General features: G+C 37.2%; 1 protein-coding gene across 1 annotated transcript in view; it reads right to left on the bottom strand.

Moving 5' to 3' along the window:
- DBX2 (developing brain homeobox 2) overlaps positions 1-13,157 on the bottom strand; it is a 34,979-nt gene that overhangs the window by 17,923 nt on the left and 3,899 nt on the right. Inside the window, exon 2 of the mRNA XM_004765579.2 lies at positions 2,693-2,788. Coding sequence (XP_004765636.1) covers positions 2,693-2,788 — 96 coding nt within the window. The remainder of the gene's footprint in view (positions 1-2,692; positions 2,789-13,157) is intronic.

Genomic DNA, 13,157 nt, shown 5'->3' with positions numbered 1-13,157 from the left:
TGCTCATTAAAATGTTTAGTATAAACCTTGATTTTGGCTGTCCACACATGTCAGCACATTTTGGCTGAAATTTAATACTAGATTACTTGGACAGTTCATTTTCCTTCTCCTATGCAATGGAAAAAAAATGTTAATGCTTGGGCGTAAAACTTGTTCTTATTATTAAACAAAGAGGAAGAAGAGAAAATCTAGTAAATGCCTTTAATAGTAAAGAGTACTATGCAGATGTCAGCCTTATTAATGCTCCTTGGTATCATGATTATTTATGTAAAACTCTTTATTGACAGCATAAATCCACCATTTCATTATCATTTGCTGTAAATACGATGAACATTATAAATAAAAAATAAAAATTCATTTCAGATTTATAACTAATGAGACACCAAAGTTCATTAAAAACACTTGTGGCATCTCTAATGAGTTTTAAAATGCCAACTTCAGAAATGGAGACAGACCAAGTACAGCATTCTGTATACTTGATCTGAGCTGTGCTGATTTACCCCTTGTATGTTTTACTGAATTAAGAAAGATAAACATGGGACTTTATAAGCCTCTAGGGAGAGACACCACAATTTACAACGTTTATGCCAAAGGCACAAAGTGGGAAGAACCCAGAGGGAGATGGAGGAAAACAAATCTTTCTTAAAGTAATTTTTCAAGCAACTGACAAGGTGACGCTCTCCAGGAAATGCCTTTTAGAATTACTTTTATGTGCTCTATGGATCAAACTGGCCCAGGCAATAGCGTACATTTAGGGCTTGAACACTCTTACAAAAACACTGCTATAAAATGAATAAACCTATACATGTATACACACATGAATGTCCACCTGTTACACGGGATTTTTTTGTCCATTTCCACTTACCTAACCTACACTGCTAGAGGTTCTTTAAAACGGAAGTCCAGTATTCTGTCAAGGTAGAGTAACCAAAACAGGGTATGGATCTCTTTCAATCTCTACCGTGGGGCTGCGACACCAAAGATTTAATTCCAGACATGCCACGACACCCCAGTGTCAGGTCTCTTGGACTTAAGTCTCCACTCCAACAGCCTTTTCCTGATACTCTAATCTATGGTGACAAATGTGTCCTTAATTTGCACGACACTTTTCAGCTGCCCTCATAGGAGACCACCTTGAAGGAGCGAGTAAAAGGTTTAGTCACGGTTTCTATTTTTCTATGTGAATCAATACATTCTAGTTAAATGGACAATTAATAGGTCACTTCCAAAATAGTGGTGTATCAGTCCTGGTTAATAAACAATCCCCAGAGTTGATAATGGACCCTATGTATTCAGCAAGTCCTGTATACACTCAGCTCATCCAGTAAATCCCTTTTCAGGTGGACAGGGTTATATGGGAAGATGAGCTAGAATGAGTCTATAAAAGTCAGTTTCATTCACTGCTTTATTTTTCAGTCAAGTGCTTTAAATGGTGTCCAGAAATTCACTCGGAACGTGAGACAGGAGAAAAGATGGACACACAGAGCCTCGCTTTATGACCATACAAAAGGGCAACTGACCCTTGCCCGAGCCTTTTCCATGTGAAATGGCTCCTAAAGTTCATCTGCACAGTGAAAAATCGTGGTGAGGTCGCGTGTGGATGAGTCAAGTGAAAGTGACGATTGGTCACGGGTCTGTCACCCATTGTGGCTGGGTCCCTGCCATATAAAATGCTCTGTGGGAAAGTATCGGCCCCCTAAAGAGATGCTCAGAGGCCTGCAGCTCATTAAACGGCCAGCATTTGCTGCCTCACTTGTCAGGAATCATTCTGTTGAGCAACTGCTCTCCTGAAACATTCATAAAACACATTAACCGAGAGGCAGCAGGGACCTGAATTCAACCGTGATAGAGCTCTCTACTTCAGCCTGACTCAACTCCAATTTCACTTTTCACCTGATGGAGGGGTTAACCTGAATAAATGTTTCCTCTTGGGCACCTGAAATAAATGTGCCCCTTTACTGGACTCCTTTTTCATAAGCTCAGATTCTCTGGTTACAGATTCTTATTTTACCTAGAAATCTCAAGATCAAGGTGAACTTTATTTCTTTTTTGTTTGACATTGTTTTCTTTGGCTATGTGAGTGTGTGTGTGCATGTGTGCTCTGAAAGTTTTTCAAAGTTGTCATTCTCACTTCACCCCTGGACAATGTTTAAATTTTGTAATGTTCAAGGAAGAGTTCTCTTGAAAATGTTTCCTACAACTCTGGCTACTTTCCTTCAAGATCATAAAGAGGAGGTATTTGTCTCCTTTTACAACCTGGACAATTTTAACTATTTTCTACGGACACCCAGTGACTTTCTGTGTCGCATTTTAAGCTGAATGGAAATTTCACACAGCACAATTTCTTAGCCTTCCTTCCTTTCTTTTTTCTTCTCTAAATGAGTATTGCTACATGTTTCAGAAAGAGCCAAACTGGTCCCTCTGAGATCTTTTATATCAAATGGAAAACAAGTCACTTTCCTTGGTGTGTCAGCCCTGGGTTTCAATGCCATTAGAAACTGCTCACAATTGCTCAGTGTGCTGAGGTCTGATAAATCTCTGGAAACCTCCTGAATAGGATCGCTGTGATTTTTTTAGTGAGGATTTAGCTCCTTGCCATTGCATTACCAATTAGTTTTCCAGAGCACATTAAATCCTGCTGCTTTGGTTTACAGAATAACTGAGGCATTGCTGATGAAGCATAAAAACTTACTTGCAAAAGCAGTGGGGGATGCAGGGCGCCGACAGGACCCACCGCAGCATGCCGAGTAGAATGGAGGGGCACTCAGGAAAAAAGGCTTGGAAGACGCTGTGGAGAAAGCATTGATCTCATGGATGAGCCATTTCTTTTAGATAATATTCAAAATTCCATTTCCCCAAAGCCAATGAGTAAAACATTTCATTTTCTAAGCCTTTACTTCGCTAGTTATCACTTTTACTGAAATTAAAGTCATTCTAAAGTAGCCTTTATCACCCAAAGAGATTGCCAAAGAGTTTAATCAAGATTTGGAAGATGTGTTAGAAATAATCAATGGATCAAAACCAAACTTAATAGTAAATTTTCTGTGTTGTCATAATTACATGTAGCATGTGTTCTTTTATTTAAAATACCCCAGAGCAACACTATCCAAGAGAATGATCTGTGGTGATAGAATGTCCTTTATCTCTACTGTCCACTTGAAAATAAATATTTTTATCACTCTCGCTACATATTCAATGGCAACTTTTCTCTTAGTCATATTTAGTGAATATTATTTTGACATGAAGACATAGGTTTTTCAAGAACACAGTAATTTCAGACTTGTATTTTAACCAATTGATAAGCATGTATTTATTTTTGCCAATATTTTTGAAGGTATGTCAAAATAAGTGTATTGCCCAACAAGAATTTAGGTTCTTAATGCCTTCAAATTGCAAATTAACCATAAATCATAATATAATGGAAAGTTACCAATATTAATGTTCTCAGTTTTTTAATATCCAAGTTTTCAAATAATAAAATGTTTGTCTGAATAACATTTCCAAACATACACAGCAGGCTCAGTCAGTGGCGCGTACAGCTCCTGATCTTGGAGTTGTAAGTTTGAGCCCCACACTGAGTAGAGAGATTATGTGAAAATAAAATCTTATAAAAAATGGCATTTTGAAAATACAGCAATTAAGCAAAGTACGAAAAGGAAATCCATTTTGGTGTTCAAAAGTACTATAAAACTTTTTTCTGATTTTTTTTTAATATGCTCTATCCCCAATGTGGGGTTTGAACTCACGACCCTGAGATCGAGAATTGCACGCTCCACTGAATGAGCCACCCAGGCAGCCTATAAAACATTTTTTTTAATTTCACTGTTATCATAAGTCATTCTAATATTGACTATAAAACCATCGAAGAAATGACAAATCATTTCTTCTTAATTTAACATCTTATATTACAAGAAAATGGCATTATTTAGGCAGAGTTACATTTTTCATTATTCTTGGACTATAAGTACATTGAAAAATAAAAATATATTTTTATGTATAAGCTTTGTCACATTGTTTATTCTCAAGCATTTCTGTTAACTTATTTCACCCCCAAAAGAAACATTCCACAGATAATTAAGTAACGGCAATTGCGCTGTTTGTCACAAAATGCAATGCTGTATTTACATGCATACAAGGAAACATTTATAACAATAGCTGGAAAAACACACATGAAAAAAATATTTGTACTTAATAAAGCGTAGAAAGTAAGTACACTAGTGAAACCACATGTACAAATTTTACCATTCTAACCAAAATGTTTCTCAGACTAACCCTATGGCCCTAAAAATAGAAAGCTAAAAGATTTTTTAAAAATGAATGGTTCATTTGAGACATGTGATCAATTAAATTCATTTGTGATAAATGAAGCTTTGAGATATATGATCTTAGTGTTAAGCTTAACCATAAAATGTTTGCACTGAATAGTTTATTACTATATATTACCTTATCTTAATGGAGGAAAGCTGTAATCAAAATGACATGTTATCTACCGTAATAAACTCTTATGGCTACGGAACCACACGTTACATGACCAAGCTTCAGGTTCCATTGTGTAGAATTTCTTCACCATTTTAAATCAACTCTTTGACATACATATATTTACACAGATTAGTTCATTCCTGATTCCCATACATAAATACACCTTGTTTAAACTGGCTTATGTGAAAATTGCTGTGAAATTCCAATTAAGTGCTCCATTTTTTTTTTAACATGTGCCTACAAACTGACATAAGTCAAATGTTAATCCAGCTGACCATGTGATTGCAGGGGTGTCGAATGGTATGAGGAAATGAGATTTAAAACAATGAAATGCAAAAAAACAATAATAATAAAATAAACAATGAAATGCATTTAGAAATATATATTACACTTTAAAATTTTTATAAACCTCATGCTTTTTAAAGCAATGAACAAACAAAGAAACTTATTTGTGATAAAAACAAAGCAACAAGTTAACAGACCTGTTAAAACTTTTGTAAGCCATTAAGAACTACTCTGAAAATGCTCTAAAAAAGGCAGAACACGGGAATTTCATCCTGGATGATATGCATTTCAAAGCCCATCAGTGCAATCTAAATACAGTCATTTTATCACTGATCATATTGGGAACAATTCATCACGACTTTACTGAATAATATTTATGACAATAATATTTAAGGAGTGTCTACTATACACCGGGCACTGGACTAGCTATGAATTTAACACACGCTATCTCATTCATTCATTACCATTCAGCCTCAGAACCTCTACCACTCAGGCATGTGTCTGCAATGTGATGAGGACTATTTTCAGCAAATTTTTTTTAAAAGACAAGAGAAACATAAATATGATAGCATATTTAGTCATTAGCCAGGAAAGATAGGGATTTCATGCAGAGACTGCCAATTATTCCTAAGAGTTGGAACCCAGAAAAGGGACTCATCTCCCAAGCTTTCCATAAAAGAAAAACAAATGGCCTTTCGTGTGGGGGTGGAGGGGGGAACGGAACGCACACTGTCAGGTGCTACAGCATGATGTTAGGTTCTGTCAGCACAACGTTTCAGGATACTCAGAGTTTTGTGTTCAACTGACAAAACTAGCTTCCAGTTTCTGTAGGAATCTGCTACAAGTCACAAACAAATCACTTAAAATTCTTGGAACTGAACTGTCTGAATCCAAATGACAAAAATCACTTACAGAAAACCTCATGGACTTTTCACTTCTTAATCAGATGTTCTGACTTAACTGAAGCCACGGAATCAAAATATCTATTAACTCTTCTGCATATTTAATTAAGGTGGGAACTTAGAGCCAACTTAACCGTGAACTGGCCTGATTTCTTTCCAAACTTAACGAGATGGTTCTGTGATACAAGCATCTCATAGCCAAGAACAATTACAAGCCTAACTACAGAGAAATTATCTCCAAAATTCTGTTGTCTAGAAAGCAAGCAATAATTTTTAAATTGCTTCTCTGTTATTATTTTCACTTTTCTTTTACTGATGGAGAAGAACAATGGGTACTTAAAAAAGGGTGAAACCACATTCTTTTTATTGTCCATGCAAAACTGTGGTACAAACTGACTTGAGTTGATGTTTCAAAGAAAGAATACTAAAGACCACTAATAAAACTTTCAAATAAATTTTGAGTCCACTGCATGCTATGCCAGTTGGCAGCACCTTTTAAAGATGAGGAGAAATGAGAAAAGGTTCCAAGATGTCTTAATAAGGCAATCAAAGGGTCAAAACATACCTCTAGGAAATAACAGGGAATTAAATAATTTTTAAAAAATGGTTTTAAATAACCTTCTTTAAGTGCCTGGTACATGGGCACCAGAAATAAAGAAATCTAAATTTGTGACCTGAAAAGAATACACATTTGGAATAGAGTGGACCCAAAAACAAGACTCCAAAGAATGGCAACCAGATGCCCAAAGTAGTAAGACCTAAGAAATATCACTTACCTAATGAGGTGTGATTTATTTTATCACACAACCTGAAAGGAATTCATTTATGTGATCCACATGCAAATTTGCTTTCAGTCACAAGGGAAAGCAAGTTAAGTAAATTCATCCTTTATCTTCCTGCTCATCAGAAAACAACAGAAGTCCACATTTTTTTCCTCAATGAGTATTTCAGACACAGAAAAACAAAGGTCTAATTTCTGGTACAGCTATGAGAAGATAAATCAAGTGTAGTGTCTACTTGTTTGATTCTATCCTTTTAATTCTGTGCAAATAGTATTTATTGCATCTCTATCGAGTGCCACACAGTGTACTATGTACTGGGATTACAAAGATGAAAAAGAAACAGTTTCCTTCTCTACAAAAATTTCTATTTAGTGTTTCTTTACTTATAGATTTATATCTGCAGGTCAGAGAAATTAAATGCAAATTTTTCTTTTCTCCAAAGTCAATTTTGTTCTGTAAAATCTGAAGCATTCCCTGAGAAAGAGAGGCTTGAAAAAATTCATATGGTGCGTTTTCCTAACCATTGGTTCTCAACCCTGAATACACACTAGAATTAACTAGAGTGCTTTCAAAGATACAGATGCCCAGGTCACACACCAATGGGGTTAAATCACACTGGCTAAGGGTGGGCTCATTAGCACAGCATTGTTTCAAATGCTGCACAGGTCATTACAATGCATCGCCAGGATGGAAACACTGAAAAGAGCACAAAACAATGTCTGACACAGCAGGCTCTCTATACATGTTAGCCTTTACTCCTGCCATTGTTATGCAATTTGAGATCAACTGTGAGACAACGTATGAAAAGAAGCAGCATGGTCAAGACTTCCACTGAAATAGAGAAGTAAAAAGAAAAGATTATTGTTAAGAAGGCTTTGTCCAGGAAGGCTTTAATCAGGAACAACATCTTAATCCACACCTTGATTTGGAAGGTATCTAGAACTGCAAAGGATGAGAAAGAAGGCATTCCAACAAGGAAAGGTGGCAAGAACAAAAGGCGGGGGGGAGGGGGTTTGAGGAGGAACACATGGGGCAGGTTAAGAAGACATGCCCCACTCCTGGCACTAGGCCCAAAGACTGAACTCTAAGGAATGTAGTTGGAGAACCGAAATGTTGCTGATGGAATGAAGGTGTTGGGAGAACAGAGTATTTCTATTTAATTTGACCATCAGATGGGGATAAAGAAGGTTTCCCTGAGTAGCTTGGCGATATGACAAAGTTCTCTTTTGGGAAAATTCACCTGGCAGTACTGGGTGCAATGTGGTGGAGCACCATAAGGCTACGTGGAAGGGTCCCACTGCAGGAATAAGAATAGTGATGGCACCCCTTTGTTTGGACACCGCACCAGCATCTTTTCCGGCCTCACTGCAGCAGGTGAGCAGATCTTGCTTCCTCTCAAGCTGTGGGGGTCCGGTTCATTGCAATCATCAAATATGTTCACTACCTCTGCTACCTCTCCCTTTAAGGCGTCTCCACAGCAGTGCTGACAAATCTGAGGAAAACCATTGCTCTTTTTATTATAAAGTCAACATCCCAGGAGAGAATAGCATAACAGAATAGAATGGGTAGCTCTCCAATTCTAGAAGCCCTAATGGAGACTCCTTGAGCCCCAAGCTATATCACCCTGTGTGACTAATCCTTGCACTGATCTACTCCAGCAGGAGACAACCCTGGCCAGAGTTTTATCTGATTGTTACCCTGATTTCACCCTGTAGCAGATTTTAAATGGCTATAAATTATTTGACACTCCTTCCCCTGAGAGGTAAGATCTCGATTTCCCCTTGCCTTTTATTTGGGATGACCCTGCTGCCTTGTTTCACAGAAGGCTATGGAAGAAATGTCATTCTAGAACTTTAATACCTAGGCCACAAGGATTCTTGCAGCCACTCTTGGGGTTTTTAGAGTGTTTGCTCTTAAAACACTCCCTTTCATAACCCAAGCGTTATGCTATTAGAAGTTCAAGACACTTGGAAAGTCCAAGTGTGGACTGCTGGAACAGCTTCAGCCATGTGTGAAGCTGTTTTGGACATCCAGCCCAGCTGGGTCTTTAGAAGACCACAGCTCTGGCTGCCATCTAGCTGTAATGAGATTCTAAGAGAGAACTACCCAGCAGAGCCCAGTCAACCCTCGGGACTGTGAGAGAAAATAACGAATTGTTCCTTTAAGCTTCTAAGCTTTGAGATGGCTTTTTACACAGTAATTCCCCTTTTTTTCCCCCAACATTTTGCCTGTGGACAAATGGTAGGAAGGAGTCTTTCAGATCTTTCCCTGTATGTTGTCAGGGGGCTTTTGTAGTATGTGTTTGAAAGTCAGATGCTGACTGTAATCTCTGTTCTTATTTTGAAATGAGGAAACAGAGGCTCAAGGAGCTTCTGTGAATTATGATTATATAAGCAATAATATAAAGACCTTAGACATGAATCTAGGCTTTAAAATTATGGAAATGCTGCTAAAATCAGCTCATAACACTGTATTGTTAAATTTACTCAACTTGCCATTTTTGCTTTGGAGGAACTGTTGGCAAATTTTACTTTAAAAAATACTTTAGGCTTGGGGCGCCTGGGTGGTTCAGTGGGTAGGGCCGCTGCCTTCGGCTCAGGTCATGATCTCGGGATCCTGGGATCGAGTCCCGCATTGGGCTCTCTGCTCTCTGCTTGGCAGGGAGCCTGCTTCCTCCTCTCTCTCTCTCTGCCTACTTGTGATCTCTGTCAAATAAATAAATAAAATCTTTAAAAAAAAAAAAAAACTTTAGGCTTTGCAGCCAGAGGTCTCTGTTGCAACTATTCAATGTGCGATGCAAAAGCACCTACAGAAAGTACATAAAGAAATAGGACTGACTATTTTCCTGCTTTAAAAAGTACTGTTTTGGGGCGCCTGGGTGACTCAGTGGGTTAAAGCCTCTGCCTTCGGCTCAGGTCATGATCCCAGGGTCCTGGGATCGAGCCCCGCATCAGGCTTTCTGCTCAGCAGGGATCCTGCTTCCTCCTCTCTATCGGCCTGCCTTTCTGCCTACTTGTGATCTCTGTCTGTCAAATAAATAAATAAATAAATAAATAATCTTTTAAAAAATGAATAAAAAATAAAAAGTACTGTCTTTTGGTTTCAGATCCAATGTAACTATAGAATTGGTTCAATACATCTAAACTCAATCCAGCTCTAGAATAGTCTCTTTAAGAAATATGGCACCAATCATGGTTTTTATTCTTTTAATGTACAAAAACCTCTTCAAAGAATAACCTAACACCTTCACATATTTTAATTTTTTTTTCAGAGTAGAGAGAGTACACCTGGGCATGTGAGAGTGGGGTGGGACAAACAGAGGGAAAAAGACAGAATCCTAAGCAGGCTCCATCTCATGTTCCTGGGACCGTGACCTGAACCAAAATCAAGAGTGAGACACTTAACCAACTGAGTCAACCAGGCTCCTCCACATATTTTAATTTTAAAAGTTGTCAGAAATTTAACATTCTAAAGAACAAGAAATTTTGAGTCTTACCAAAAGGACTGGTAAAAATGTATCATATATCGCATATTTTATTTCTGACAGCCACTTTGAGTTAATAAAATTAAGGTTGTTATGGCAAGGTGACTAAATGTGAAAGAAGAGTGAAAAACCCAATTCATCATTGGAATATTGATAATCAAGAAGTCAATTAAGTATTCAGTAATATAGAAAAAGATGTGAAGTTTTTTTTCTTTCCTTTCCCCAGATGCTTTTGTTCTGAAACAAAAGTCTAAAAGCTTCAGAGGCTTTTTGATCTTTGACTTCAGAGAGAATTTTAGTGCCTTCAGTTTACTGTTCACATAGCTCACAAAAATGTGCCCCTGAAATATTCCCAACTAATAGCTGGTTGACAAAATGAATAATGCTATTAAAAATAGGATCAGTTATGGTGACTTTATATAAAGTGATGAATCACTCAGCATTGCCAAATCAAGTACTGACTGGAGGCTAAAAAGAATAAAAGGGAGAGATTTCATTAAAAGTGGAAACATTACTGAAAGTAAAATAAAATGTTTTGGAATAAAATATACAAGGGTCTGGTAAGCATATTATACATTAAGGCAAAAATCCAATTTCTTACTAAGAGAGTGTAAAATAGAAAAGCATGATCTAATGAAGTCTTAAATAAGGATTCTAACAAGCATTCCTAGATAAAAATCATACTGTTTCTTTTTCCAATTTGCCTTTTTATTCCTGACAGACTCCAGGTATATTCAAATGAAAACTTATGCTTCTTAACTGGTTTAAAAACTGTGTACTTTCACTATTAAAAAAAAAAAACTGTAATTAGGAAAAATAATTTAAAACCTCTGTTAATCCAAGACTAAGCAGAAAAATACTGTATTAAGAGCTACAAATCAAGTTCCCTGAAAGATATAATAAGGGGCATCCAGTGGCTCAGTCGGTTAAGTATCTGCCTTTGGCTCAGGTCATGATCCCAGGGTCGTGGGGTAGAAATCTGCTTTGGGCTCCCTGCTCAGTGGGGAGCTTGCTTCTCCCTCTCCTTCTCCCCCTGTCTGTGCCTGTGCTCTCTCTCTTTCTACCTAATAAATAAAATCTTTAAGAAAAGGAAAGATATGATAAGACAGTATTTTAAAGTTATGAACCATAACAACAACAGAAACAGGGTGGTGAAAACAGGCTGAGTGAGGTGTAAATGAAATACTTACCAGCCCCCACAAACCTAAAGACACGTTTGTTTAAATATGTTAAAGATAAGAACATTTCACTTCTGTAAAAACTTGCATAGTAAAACATCTAGAAGTATTTTATGAATACATCTATTACTTGTGTTGCTTCCCTTACTTTCATGCTGCTCTCATTTCTATTATTCAGCAGCAAACCTAAGCATAAAGTGATTTCTTAAAGCAAAGGAGACGTTTTTCTGGTGGGCACAAGAACAGAAGGAAGGAGGCACACTCAAAAAGTGATACAATGGAATTTAATTCACAGCTTCAGTTCCAATATCTGAAGCCCATTTATGGCAAATAAATGTATATAAAATCACTGTCGACAACCAATATCTGAAGCCCATTTATGGCAAGTAAATGTGTATAAAATCACTGTCGACAATCCTTTTAAATCACCCACAACATATGGCATCCTTTGGCTTCCTGCACATAACTCTGAACTCTCTGAATCCTATGTTTACTTATGCATAAATGTGTACACAATTTTCTGGGCATTCGTGCCTCTTAAAATAACCCTCAGATCTCTTAAGTCAATAGGAGTTTAGGGGAAAGTTCTAAAATGTTCCTACTTGCCTGCTCATTTACTCCTGTTTTATTATTAAACCTCAATAGCTTCAATACCTGTTAACAGATTGAGATTCCTTGTTGTTAAAGTGGAGTAGAGAAGGTAGAGAAGCATATGTTAGGGGTTGGGATTGGGATAGGTACTACAGTCAGAGGCAAATTAAATGCACATAAATTGCTACGCCACTGTAGCTCCAACTCAGGAATTATTCTGTAAAGAGGGTGGCTTACTGAATCACTACTAGAAGGGAAGGGACTGTCTATAGTCTGTTGGTTCTCTTCACAGCAAAAATCTCTCCATGAATCTGAAGCAGTTCATTAACTTGGGGAACATAGAACAGTTTGTTCAGAGCTGATTCTCACGAACTGCATTAAGTTATTAATATGTTAATATAAATCCAAAGACACGTTAAGAAGATACAAAAAATATGTACATGTAGTAAGAACAGGCAAAGTAAGAATATCTGCAAATTCCATCAAAGGATGGTTGGGGTGATGGTCTGAGCAAGGAACCACTGGAATGGGGTCCATCCTTACCCTTCTCTGCATTCTCCATTCTCCACCCTGGTACAGGGTCAGCATCACCAACATTTAAGATGCTGTGATTTTAATTTGCCAGAACAAATCTATAAAGCACAGTGGTAGCAAAAATAAGTGAAAAACTCTGGCTTAATAAATTAGATCACAAGGTCTTTAAGCAGGCATAGACAAAACTAAGTGCAATTAATTTAAGACAGCATTATGGATTAACAGGTAAATAGTAACAAGAATTGGGAGGTGGACAAGAAAACTAGAGTGCACATTAAGTATTAATGGTAAGAAGGAATCCTAACAAGGGGTCAGTAAAATGCCATGGATCTGGTACCTTTCCTATAGTATATAGTAAAACTTCCTTGACAAAATTTAAAAAAGAAAGAAAGAAAAGACTCACCTATCTAGAAGAAACAATTGCTTTCTAATCCTTTTAAGAAGTACATTTAATAATAAATAACATTCAGGAAATTATCTTTATGTCAATTTTTTAATGTTTGAAATAACAAATGTCATTAAAAAGCAAGGCCTATCTCCACTTATTTTTTTTTTTCCTCAAAGATTCCATTTATTTATCTGACAGAGAGAGAGATCACAAGTAGGCAGAGAGGCAGGCAGAGAGAGATGGGGATGCAGGCTCCCCGCTGAACAGAAAGCCCGACGCAGGGCTCCATCCCAGGACCCCAAGATCATGACCAGAGCCAAAGGCAGAAGCTTAACCGACTGCGCCACCCAGGTGCCCCTCCACTTATTTTTTAATAAATCTGGTAACATAACCAAGATAAATTTAAATTTTTCAGCTTTTGACATTTCAAAGTTCTCTTTTATATAAAAAAATGAATATTTTAATCTAGCACAATAGTCACCAAATAATGACATACATGAACTTTTGAGGAAGGCTGTCTGATGATTCTAATTT

Source organism: Mustela putorius, unplaced genomic scaffold, assembly GCF_011764305.1.
Source record: "Mustela putorius furo isolate JIRA1106 unplaced genomic scaffold, ASM1176430v1.1 tig00537227_pilon_pilon_pilon, whole genome shotgun sequence".
Lineage (NCBI taxonomy): Eukaryota > Metazoa > Chordata > Mammalia > Carnivora > Mustelidae > Mustela > Mustela putorius.
Note: the sequence above shows the minus strand (reverse complement) of the source record. Positions and strands in the feature narration are given on the sequence as shown.